Source organism: Pteropus vampyrus, unplaced genomic scaffold, assembly GCF_000151845.1.
Source record: "Pteropus vampyrus isolate Shadow unplaced genomic scaffold, Pvam_2.0 Scaffold391, whole genome shotgun sequence".
NCBI classification, from domain to species: Eukaryota; Metazoa; Chordata; class Mammalia; order Chiroptera; family Pteropodidae; genus Pteropus; species Pteropus vampyrus.
Genome location: NW_011889172.1, coordinates 1,273,459 through 1,285,878, shown reverse-complemented (window position 1 = coordinate 1,285,878; position 12,420 = coordinate 1,273,459). Strand labels below are relative to the sequence as shown.

Genomic DNA, 12,420 nt, shown 5'->3' with positions numbered 1-12,420 from the left:
GAAGAGGGTGGGAGCGGGCTGGGAGTACTATGGGGTTGGGGGCCCTGTGGCCATGTTGACCCACCTCATTCCTCCCCTAGGAACTCTTTGAACAGAGCGAGTTTCCGGAAGGCTGAACTCTGAGCCCCAAGTGCCTGAAGCCACTCCCAGAGCAACCCGCTCCCTTGCCACAGCAGTCTTTATGGGAGTTCGTACCACCATGCACTTGGCTGTGGGGTGACCACGCTGCATGTGGGCCCGGGGTTTCTGTCCCTGTCTGTTTCTGCCTGTGCACTGATAGTTCTTACCTTTTTTAATTTAAAATGGTTTTTATAAGCAGCCTGTGTGTTATGGTCCTTGGGATCCATGTCATGAAAGCAGTCTATCCACACACCCTGATCTTTGACAGGCACTGAGACTCAGTTGGGTGCCAGGGACACAGAACTGACAACAGACGCCAGCGCCTGCCCTTGTGGGGCAGACGTTCTGGTGGAGATGGCAACAAATGAAAATGTCATATGTGTATATGAGGAATAATAGTAACATTTATGAAACCCTTGCTGAGTGCCCAGCCCTGTACTAAAAAAGGCTCCCGAGAAGACACTGCCCCATTTATGGGTCTTTTTGCCCAAAGGAAATCCCATAGACCCCTGACTCATAATTAGCGAATCTTCTCAGAACCACCATCAGGTAGGCACATTCTTAACCCCATCTTAGAGATGGGGAAACTGAGGCGCCAAGCACTTAAAGGCATGGTGGGGCTGGGACTGGAGCCCACGTCCGGCAGGCCTTGGCCAGGGCCTATGCAGCCTCGAACTGACCCAGCCCCCCTCCCCGCCCCGCGGCGGTCACGCCACCGCGTACCAGGCCTGCGCTGGGCTGCCTCCAGCCTTGGGCCGGCTGGGGGAGGGGTGACCTCCCGCCGCGCCCTCCTAGAGCTGGACCCAGGCCAGCCCCGTCCCTCCCGCCCACCCCGCCCACCGCATGAGAGGGGCGGGACAGCGGTTGGGGCCCCTGCTCCGGGGACTCGGGGAGGGGCGGCGAGGGGACATAGCCGGATGCCCTCCCGCGCACACACACACACCTGCCGTCCAGGTGCGATCGTGTCCTCCAGGCCGCACTCCCATCGCGGCCGGACCCGCAGGCGACCGGGAGGGCGGGGCCAGCCGTGGGGGCGGGCCAGCCGGAGGGGGCGGGGCGGGGCGGGGCTACCGCCGAGGGCCGGTTGGCCGGTCGGTGGCGCGCGGAGGACGCACGGGCGGCGGGACGCAGGGACGGCGGCTGCCGGAGTGCGCGAGGCGAGTAGGACCCGGGGTCGGGTCGGGGTTCGAGTCCGGATCGGGGTCCGAGCGTAATCACCACCCCATCCCAAACACCGGGGCGCGACCTCGCGGGTCTCTATCAGCCGCTGCCTCCAACTTCATCATCTCAACCCAAACTTTATGGACTTTTGAGTGTCTCGGTCCCCGCGTTTATGCCCCGACCTCATCTTTGACCCCGTCCCCGCTTCTCTCCCCCAACCCCGTCCTCCTCTTACGTCTACCTCTCGCTCTTTACTCCCTCCCCTCTTCCCCATCTCTGCTCCCTCTCTACCTCTTTCCCCCTGCTCTTCCCCGCTTCGCCCTCCTCCACCGCCCGGCCGGAGCCAGGCCCCAGGCGGCGGGAAGGCGGCGGAGCGTCCGGCCGGGCTGGGCCTCGGCCTGGCGGCTGGGCCAGCGTGGGGAGCGGCAGCTGTTTGCCATTAGCCGGGGACCCCGCAGGCCCCGCCCCTCTCTGCACGGGCGGGGTCCTTCTCAACCCCATCTTTGGGGCGGGGAGAGGGCGGGAAGACCCCAGAGACATCCAGGCCGGTCTGCGAGAGGAGCTTTAGGGAGACCCCATCGGACATTCGCTTCCCGGACCCTGCGCCGCTTCCCTGAGCTCCCAGCCTTGTCGCCTCTTCAAGTGTCCTATCTTCCTTTCTCTGTCTCTTATCTCTTGTCCTCCTCCCTGACCCCCAAGGGTTCCGTAGAGGGAGAGGGGCCTCAAGCCCCAGACAGCCTCATCCCACCCCCAATCTTCTTTCTCGACCTGGAGTCACCTGCCCTCTCCAGGGGTGGTCAAATGTCTGGAGACTCCCAGACCTCAGTCTTTGCCTGAGAAATGAGTTGAGAGATGTTGAGTGGGAGTGAGGGTGGCTTGGGAATCTGACAGGCTTAGGTTCAAATCCAGGACCAGCCACTTCCCCCTTTAGTGACCCTGAGCAAGTCACTGCATATTTCTGTGCCTCCAGATTCCCAATCTGTGAAACACCTTGGTAACTACCCAGCTGGTGGGTTTGTCTGATGACCAAGTGATTTGCTCAGATCATCGTTGTAGTTATTACTATTATTCGCCCTACCCTTGTCCACCTTCAGGGCCTCCCCCCCACAGGCTATTCCAATCCTGCTTCTTGCCTCCAGTCTCTTTTGGGTCCCCAGGAAATATTTTTGATCCTGTTGTGCAGGGGATGAGCCTTCAGGCAAGTGGAAAACCAAATTTCCTACAATCAGTGACTGTGTGTTCCAGGCTTTACAAGACAGAACAGAGGACAGAGACGTGGAGGGACAGGGAGAGTGAAGTGGAGAGAGACGCAGAGGAGACGTGGAGAGACGCAGAGGAGACGTGGAGAGACGCAGAGGAGACGTGGAGAGACGCAGAGAGACGTGGAGAGACGCAGAGGAGACGTGGAGAGACACAGAGAGACGTGGAGAGACGCAGAGAGACCAGGACAAGAGAGATAAAGCAAGACACTAAGCAAGAGACACTCAGGGTGTGCAACAAGACAGCTTGGCAGCCCTTGGAGCCCCAGCCCTGCCTTCATGCCCGCAGGTGCCCCACCTGGCCCATCCTCCCAGGTACCCACTGCCCTGGCACCCACAGGCCAGAAACTGTCCTCTCTGGTAGTGGGATAGGCCGGGGCCGCTGCAGCAGGGTGGCTGGAGGAAAGAACTGGCTAAGCTCAGGTGGAGAGTTGGGAACAAAACTAGCCAGATTCCAGGGCTGGGGCTGGTTAGTGAGAGGCCGTGATTGTTCCTCCCTTTTGCAGCTTCCAAGTGCCCCTCTTACTTCCTCCCCACACCCCCATGACTTCCCGGGGTGGCCCAGCCTCTATCCTTGCTGCCCCCCCAGCCGGACGTGTCCTGTGGGAGCAGGAAGTTCTCGTGTAGCCCAGCAGCAAAACTGTTTATTTTTAGAGAAAATCGTTTCCATAAAGGGGAAAGGCTTTGCTTCTCACTGCCTCCCCACAACTTTCCCTACCACCCCCCCACCCTGCTGGCCTGACCCCGCTCTGTTTTGGGGTTCCCTCCCCTGAGTTCTCTTTGTGTCCCTGAGTCTCTGTCTCCTTAGATCCTTACAGGAAGACTCCCCCCTACCCCTGCATTAGCATCCCAGACCCCTGCCCATCTCAGCCCCTATCTGTCCTCATAACGAGCTCCTGGCCTGGGCTGGGGGATTGGGGTGCAGGAAGGGTGGGGCCTATACGGCTTGGGGCCCCTGCCCTGGGGGCCTCATGGAGGCTGGGCTGTAGGAACAGCTGGAGCCTGTCCAGGGGCTGGACAGATGTGCCGGCAGGCTGTGAGGTTTGGTTTCTTTGTTCCAGGCCGTGGGGGCCCCCCCACCCCTTTCCACAGCCTGGCTGGGTGTGCGCCTACGAAAGGGTCCCATACCCAAGGAAGAGGGGTGTTGAGGGGAACAGCCGTGGAGGGGGGTGGCCACATCTCCCCCCTCCCCCTGCAGACCCCTCTTGACTCCCATCTGCATCGCCCCCTCTCCCCAGGTGAGCCTCAGCCTGTGCTGCAGGTGGTCGGATTCAGGGTCTCTCAGTGATCGTTGAGGAGCATCCGCAGCCCAGAGGATGGCCCAAGTCCTGCATGCGCCAGCCCCCTTCCCAGGTCAGGCCTCTGGGGAGGAAGAGGGCCCTGCCCAGGGCTTGGAGGAGGGAGGGTGAGGGGAGGTGGGCCTGTGCTGGAGGCCTAAAGGAGGAGAGAGATATGGCTGTACCTGGGGTGGGGGTTGAGGATGGAACAGAGCCCTGCCCCGAGCGCCTGAATGGGAAAAGCTTGGCTGTGGCCGGAGAGTCTGAGAGGGAGACGAGGGCCCTGTTCTGTGGGAGAGGGAGACGGGGGTTGAGAAGGGCTAAACACTTGAGCAGGTGAGGGCCAGTGGGCTCCCTTCCCTCGGGCAAATAGACCTTGACTCTCCTGGGGGCATCAGTCTTCCTCCAGAGGGGATATCAGTGTTCAGAGGTGCTGGTTTCTCCCTGCCCCAGGGACCCCTGGCCCAGCCTCCCCGCCTGCCTTCCCCGCCAAGGAGACCGACCCTCCCTACTCCGTGGAGACGCCCTACGGCTACCGCCTGGACCTGGACTTTCTCAAATATGTGGATGACATTGAGAAGGGCCACACGCTGCGACGCGTGGCCGTGCAGCGCCGGCCCCGCCTCGGCTCGCTTCCCCGAGGCCCTGGCTCCTGGTGGACGTCCACCGAGTCGCTGTGTTCCAATGCCAGTGGGGACAGCCGCCACTCAGCCTACTCCTACTGCGGGCGGGGCTTCTATCCACAGTATGGCGCCCTGGAGGCCCGTGGCGGTTTCAACCCGCGTGTGGAGCGCACGCTGCTGGATGCCCGGCGCCGCCTCGAGGACCAGGCGGCCGCACCCACTGGCTTGGGCTCCCTGACGCCCAGCATGGCGGGCTCCACGAGCTCGTTGGTAGGCGTGGGGCTGCCGCCCCCGACGCCACGGGGCTCGGGACTGTCCACGCCAGTGCCACCCAGCGCCGGGCACCTGGCCCATGTGCGGGAGCAGATGGCGGGTGCCCTGCGGAAGCTGCGGCAGCTCGAGGAGCAGGTAAAGCTGATCCCCGTGCTTCAGGTGAAGCTTTCGGTGCTACAAGAGGAGAAGCGGCAGCTCACAGTGCAGCTCAAGAGCCAGAAATTCCTGGGCCACCCCACAGGGGGCCGGAGCCGCAGCGAGCTCTGCCTGGACCTCCCTGAGACCCCCGAGGACCCTGTGGCACTGGAGACCCGGAGCGTGGGCACCTGGGTCCGAGAGCGGGACTTGGGCATGCCCGACGGGGAGGCAGCCCTCGCTGCCAAGGTTGCTGTGCTGGAGACCCAGCTCAAGAAAGCGCTCCAGGAGCTGCAGGCAGCTCAAGCCCGGCAGGCTGATCCTCAGCCCCAGGCCTGGCCACCGCCAGACAGCCCAGTTCGCGTGGACACCATCCGGGTGGTAGAGGGGCCACGAGAGGTGGAGGTGGCAGCCAGCACAGCCGCCGGGGCCCCAGCACAGCGGGCCCAGAGTCTGGAGCCCTACGGGGCAGGGCTGCGGGCCCTGGCAACATCTGGAGGGGCCGAGAGCTCTCCTGTGTTCCGCAGCCATGAGGTGGTGGAGACGGTGTTCCCTGCGCCCACTCCATCCACTGGCAATGTCCACCTGGTGAAGAAGATCAGCATCACAGAGCGAAGCTGCGATGGGCCAGCAGGTGAGCCTTAACTGTCCGGGGAGGATGATGGAGGGTCCTTCTTTCTTCATCCGAATCGCAGGGCCAGCTCCAGTCTTGGCCTTCCACCAGACCGCTCCTCTCCTCGGAGCCTCTGTCTCTTCATCTGCAAAAAGGGGGCAAAATTGTACCACCAACTCAGTGCTGTAGGGACCATGCAGAGAAATCGGGTGTTAAGTGTGTGTTCTCATTCTAGCTCATTGTAAGTGTCCAGAAAACGAGGTATTTGGGGGGCGGAGGGTCCCCAAGGCTGTCAGTTTGCTGGGCAAAAAAAAATCTTCCCTGTTTATAGTCAATGTGGCAGGAACTAATCTCAGACCCTTTTAAGCAATGAAAAGGAAATGTGTTGTTCATATAACTTAGGGACAGCTTCAGGCATAGCTGGATCCAGGTGCTCTGGACTCTGTGTTTCTTTTTCTCTTCCTCTGTGCAACCTGGAGGTTTCTCTCTCAGGCAGGAGAAGGTGGCCCCACTGTTTTCGGCATCTGCCCTTGCAGCTCTGTGAAAGGGAGCCCCTCAGTCCAAAGAGTGCCAGTAAAAATCCTAGGGGTGGCACTCGTTGGCTGGTTTGAGTCACATGCCCGACACTGAGCTAATCCTTGTGTCCCTAGCTGCCTACCCCTGGATGATGGGGATAGAAGAGCCCCACCCAAGTCCTGAGGGGGGGGGGGTGCCCCTTGGAGGAAGTGCTGAGTCCTCATGTCAAGAAAGGGGATGTGGGATGTGCAGGATGGCAGCTGCCCTACCACTGTTGGGCCCCTGGGAGAAGCTACTGGAGTGATTCATGATGACAACAGCTGTTCTTTATCGGACACCAGTGTGGTGCTGAGTGCTATGCTGAGTGTTTCACCCACGGAGGAGCTGAAGACTGGGAACTGTGCAGCCAGGCAATCTGGATTCAAATCTCACTTCTTGCTGTGTGTCCCTGGGCGAGCAATTTCACCTCTCTGGGCCTCAGCTTTCCTGTCTGTGAAGTGGCATAATAAGGGTCTCCACCTCTAGGACACTCGTGAATTAGAGCATACAGTAAGTGCTCAGTCAGAGCTCATTGCTACTTCTGCTGATGATTTTCAGGACGACTCTGTTTATAGTTGGGGAAACTGAGGCTCAGGGAGAAGCTGCACTTGTCTGGTGTCACATAGCCAGGAAGTGGCTAAGGATCTGAACCTGCAGTATGGCTCAGAGGTGGGGCCAAGTCCCCCACCCAGTTTCGAATGTCAGGTGGCCAGAACCCCATGGTGGGACCAGCGGGCACAGCTGGAGGGTGGGGACCCAGATATGTTTCCTTGCTTCCCCATGTTGTTCCTGGCCAGCTCCGGGCACCACCCCTCTGTTCTGCATCCATCCCAAACACCAGGCCCTGTGACTCTGGCCCCCAGCCAGGGGCCCTGCCCGGCCCAGCCTCGAGATCTGAGAGGCAGCCTCCATTCCAGACATGCTTTCCAGGGCAGCCATGGGGCCTCCTGCCTGCAGGACACACAGACATAGCAATGTCCCCACTCTATGGAAGCCCTAACAGTCCTTCCTTGTGTCTCACTTAACTCCCTCTTGCTGCAGCCAGCACCAGTCTCCACCTTGCTTAATTGGAACTGGCGTGTGCTAATCATTTCAATGTCTATTCATTCAGCAAACGTTCATCAAGTGCCTGCTGTGTGCCAAACTCTACTAAGCACTGGAGACACAGCAGTGCACAAGACAGACAAACTCCTGCAATAACCAGATAAGAGACCACAATAAATAAGCGAAGAAATATCGTTTCAGAAAATACAAGTTTGAAGCAGATAAACAGGCATGGGGTAGCAGGGATTCCGTGGGGTGGTAGCCTAGGTTCAAACGCTGGTTTCCCTGCCCCCTAGCTCTGTGTCCCTGAGCAATTTAACCTCTCTGTGCCTGGTGTGCAAATTGGGGATCCTGACAGGCTGATGCCACCAGATTAATGTGAGGCTTAAATGTTTCAATTCATGTCAAGTGTTCAGCAGGGCACCAGGCACTTAGTAGGTGCCTGGGGTTAGCTGTTGGTTCTTTGAAATGAGATGTGACAGGAAAGAAGCAGCCAGGTGGCAAAGAGGTGAGAAGAGCATTCGGGGAGGGGGCACGCCAGGGAGAAAGGCCTTGAGGTGAGGGCGGGGCGTGGGTGTGGAATAGGATGAGGCCAGAGAAGAGAGGTCCGGGATAGCTTGAACATCAGGGTTGGGTCCTCCAGGGCTTGTAGACAGGAGGGAGCAATATGGGACGTGAGGTACTACAAGGACTTGACAAGTGTTTGTACCATGCTTAGGTGGGTCAGCCAGATGCATAGGTCAGAGAGGGCTACCTGGAGGAGGAGGCAAAGAGGAGCCCAGCCTTCTCTGCCACCTTGAATTTGCTCACTGCAGTTGAAAGGTGAGAAGGGTGAGTGGCAGCCTTCCCCTCCAGTTGGCAAAGGTAGGTAGGGCTACTAGAGGCATGGAGACCCCCAAAGACCCATCCCCCCACCTCGCAAGGCCCCACAGAGCGATCAGTGGGAGAAGGGGCAGCCAGTCATGTGCATGCGCGGGGTCTCCAAGGCTTTGAAATTTGTTCTTGTTCAAAACATATTCCTATGAAAGCAGTTCGTGTTCTCTGTGGAAGCTTTAGGAAGTACAGAAAAATCTAGAACACAAAATAAAACCCCCTTAAACCCACCCACGCCAAATGCAGCTGCTGTCAATACTTCTTTCCCTCTGAAATTCTTAACACAGAAGAAATATATTTTTTAAATCTCATGACACGGAGCTGGTGAAGTTTGTCATTTTGCTTTATTTTATTTTTAAAAGCATTTAGGCAGCCCTTAATACAGACCAAGACATTATTTGATTCCCTTTTCGTATTTTAATTCCTTTAAGTCTGCAGAACCTCTATGAGGTGACGTGGTGCTTTTAATCTCCGTGTTACAGACGAGGAAACTGAGACACGGGGAGGTTAAGGAATTTGCCCACGGTTCTCGAAGCCAGGATTGAAACTCTTGGATTTCTTCGATTTAACATTATCTCAGGGGCATTTCCTCATGTTATTAAAAATTCCTGGGATGTGCTACTTATTTTTTCTTTACTTTCAAGGGCACCACGCAGATGTCCTTCTGCAGGACCCCTCACGTCCTCTTACGTGTTTTCTCAGCAGTTCCTCAAAGGGCAGTTTCGAGGACCTCGATGTCTGTTACCACATTGCTTTATACCCTGCCAGGGTGGCTGAGTAATTTAAACTCTTAACGATTTCTCTTGGACTTACGGAGCACAGATCTGAGTTAATGAAATTCTTCAGCTCGTGGCAACGCACCTGTTTCCCTGACTCTTTCGCCTTCATCTCTGCCTTCAGTGATGAGCGTCAGTAAATATTTTCAACTTTGCGGGTCATGCGATCTCTGTTGCCATGACTCAGTGGTACTCGGTTCTTTCTTTTTTTTAGCTTTATTAAGGTATACTTAATATACAAAAATTGCACATTTTTAATGTATACATTTTGATGAATTTGGTGCAGGGTTCTGCCTTTGGAGTATGAAAGCAGACATAAACAATGTAGGTATAAATGAGTGAATGAGAGTGGCTGTGTGCCAAGAAAACATAATGTATCCACACTGAAATGTCAATTTCATATATTTTTCACGTGTCCCAAATAGAATCCTTTACATTTTTTTCCAACCATTTAAAAATTTAAAAATGTAATGTGCCCTAGAGCCATAGTTTGTCAGTCTCTACTCTACGCCATTCACACCCCCCCATCATGAATTCCCACCCTCACCCCACTTAATATCATTCCTGGCAATCCACCTTCTAGAAGCTTATTTAGATATTTGGGTGTCCTTGAAAAATATGCCCTGCATGTGTTTAATTTCCTAAAATGGTATTGTGCTTTAGAAAAAAAAAAAATTTGTTCTTATTTTTTCTTCTGTGCACACTATTATTGAACTCTTCACCCGACGTTCATAAATCTGGTTTGTCACTTTTAATGCCCTAGTCTGTTTTCTTTTCTGACCGCCCCCCCACCCCAACTGAAAGGTTACTTTCAGTTGCTAACTGCTATGAGCAGTGCTAGGGCCATCCTCACCTGTCCCTTCCTGTAGGGTCACTTGTTAACAGGAGATGCACAATTTTAGTTCTATATGATTCTCTCCAGAAAAGCTCTCTCTGTCCACACTCTCATCAGCTGTGCTTGGGTCCGAGGTGCCCGTTTCCCCACATCCCCACCAACATACAGTTTTATCTGTTTAATTTTTTGTCCGTCTGACCTTGGTACAAAGTGGTATCTCTTTGTTGTTTTAATTGCATTTCTTTGATTTCTTTTGAAGTTGGTCATTACCATATATGTATAATGAGATTCTTCTGTGGTCCGCTTATTTGTAGCCTTCATCCACTTTTTTTGGACAATTTTGAGAAGTTCCTGGCATATCCCAGAATAGGGGTTGGTGAACTACAGCCTGCAGGCCAAATCTAGTCTGCTGCCTGTTTTTATATGGCTCACAAGCTAAGAATGGTTTTTATGTTTTTAACTGGTTGAACAGTATGAAAAGGAGAGTAACGTTTTGTGACATGAACAAAACTATATGAAATTCAAATTTAAAAGAACACAGCCACACCCATTTATTTACATACTATCCAGAGCTGCTTTAGCGCTATTTCCAACTGAGACCTTCTGGCTCACGTAGAGAAAATATTTACTATCTGGCCCTTTACAGAGAAAGTTTGTTAACTCCTGTTCTAGAAGGATAAAATTGCTTCTCCATTTTTGGCATTGAATATCTTCCCCCCATCTATGTTCTTCTATTAGTCAACTTTGTCTATGAGTTTTTTGTTCAGTTTTTAGTAAATAGAAATTTTCATGTCAGATGTAGTTGAACTTTTTTTTTAATGTTTCCATTTTTACTGAGATATAATTGACATATAGCATTGTATTAGTTTAAGGAGCACACATTAAGGATTTGATATAGATAATATGTTACAAAATGATCACCACAGTAAGTCTTGTTAACACCCATCACTTTACAGAGTTTCAGTTTTTCTTTTCTTGTGATGAGAATGTTTAAGATCTACTCTCTAGCGACTTTCAAATGTACCGCACATTATTATGAGAACCGTAGTCACCATGCTGTACATTATATCCCTGGGATTTATCTCATAACCGGAAGCTTGTGCCTTTTGACCCTCTTCACCCATTCGTCCCCTGCCCCCGGCAACTGCCAATCCGCTCTCTGTATCAACGAGTTCGGTTTTATTAGAGTCCACATAAAAGTGAGATCACCTTGTGTTTTTCATATGTGCTTTGTGCTTTGAGGAATTTTTAAAGGAATCTTTCCCTTTTCTGACGCCTCTGATAACTGTGCTACATTTTCTTCCTATGGCTTTGAGTTGCACCTTCATATTATTCCTACAGTTTGTTTTCTGTGTAAGGCGTGAGGTAGGGATCCAGCTTGATTTTTCCTGGCTAGAAGAAACTGTTTTCCCCAACCCCACACCACAGAGCCCACCCTTTACCACTGGTCTGTGGAAACTCCTGTCTGGCCCCAAGTTCCCTCAGAGAGGGCTGTGCTGGGCTCCCTCTCCTCTGTTCCTCTGGCCCATCTCTCCCCGCAGTAACGTCCCCCTGCTTGGACCGTTGTGGCTTTGGAATATGTTTTACTCTCCTAGGCAAGGTTCCCCATGTCTGCCTTTTTATGTACAGTGGTCATAACTGGTCATGGACTTTAGTTCTGCCACATAAATTTTGGTATGGGTTTGCCCCACCCCGCAGTGCAGTAACAGTAATAAGTATCAGTCTCATTATTGTTCTTGTGATTTTAGCATTGCGGAGTCAGACCTTGAACTCACACTGGAAAGTAGCTGCCCAAGCTTTTGGAGGCAAGGCCTGCTTTTCCCTGGGGGTGGAATGGGCCGTGGTCCTGCTCCATTTTATTTTCATTTTTTAAAAACTGGTGATAAAATATAAGATTTACCATCATAATCCTTTTTCAATGTCTAGATCGGTGGCATTCAGCACAGTCGCATTGTTGTGCAGCCATTGTCATCATCCATCCCCAGAACTTTGTCATCTTCCCAAACTGAAACTCTGTCCCCATTAAACACAAACCACCTCCAGCCTTCCCCCCGCCCACCACCCCTGGCACCCACCATTCTACTTCCTGTCTCTATGAGTCTGACTCCTCCAGGGTCCTCCTGAAAGTAGAATCACACAGCATTTGTTCTCTCGTGCCTGACTTGTTTCCCTCAGCCCTCCCAGGGTTTAGACCAGGAGCCCTGAGTTTGGGCAGACACTGAGATTGTGAACTGGCCATCTGCCTCCTGACACATTCCACTTGGCCACAAAATGTTTTTGTTTGTTTGACGTGAATTTATTGACAAGGTTTTTTTAAAAATCAGGAGATTCACATTAAAACCCAGCCTATGTTCTTGGCCCCCGTCAGGGTTCAGGCTCCAGCTCTGGAATCGGCCTGGCCCGGTGACGCCCTGGGCTGGGGTGCTGTCGGACACATTTATGGCCAAGTGTCTCATCTGTCTGTTCTATGTGCTTCTCCCAAGTATTTACTCCCTGTTCTTAACTCAAGTGGAGTATGTGCACAGACTTGAGAAAGTAGTTACTGTGTATCTCAAAAAAGATTTTAACTGTTAAGGGAATTAAAATGAATTGGTCTGCAGAGCCTGTGGCCAGTGGCAGGAAGGGGAAGTCCTGGGGAAGTGTGACAGGGGAGCTTCATGTGGCCTGGGGGGGACCTGAGCGGTTCTGAGACTTGGATAGTTGCTCAGGGTGGTGACTAGACTTCTGTCCCTCGCTCCAGGCTGGTGATCTAGGGCTAGAGCTCCCAGCCGGCCCCACTTCCAGATGCTCACTGGGCACCTTCAGGGTCTGGTGCCTACAAAGTCACCTTGGTCCTTAGGCCAACCTAGGTGGGTTTTCTAAAAAATCATGATAAA

The 12,420-nt window shown here is 53.6% G+C and overlaps 2 protein-coding genes across 8 annotated transcripts in view; both read left to right on the top strand.

The window, feature by feature from the left end:
- The window catches only part of DOCK6 (dedicator of cytokinesis 6), a 33,774-nt gene extending 33,456 nt beyond the window's left edge, over positions 1-318 (top strand). For all 7 annotated transcript variants that reach the window (XM_023523427.1, XM_023523429.1, XM_023523428.1 and 4 more), the window contains one exon: positions 81-318. In XM_023523427.1, the coding sequence (XP_023379195.1) occupies positions 81-123 (43 nt within the window). In that variant the 3' untranslated portion in view covers positions 124-318. The remainder of the gene's footprint in view (positions 1-80) is intronic.
- An 846-nt stretch (positions 319-1,164) lies between these two features.
- Positions 1,165-12,420, top strand: part of KANK2 (KN motif and ankyrin repeat domains 2) — an 18,049-nt gene continuing 6,793 nt past the window's right edge. The window contains exons 1-3 of the mRNA XM_023523401.1: positions 1,165-1,277; positions 3,779-3,893; positions 4,271-5,482. Coding sequence (XP_023379169.1) covers positions 3,857-3,893; positions 4,271-5,482 — 1,249 coding nt within the window. The 5' untranslated portion in view covers positions 1,165-1,277; positions 3,779-3,856. The remainder of the gene's footprint in view (positions 1,278-3,778; positions 3,894-4,270; positions 5,483-12,420) is intronic.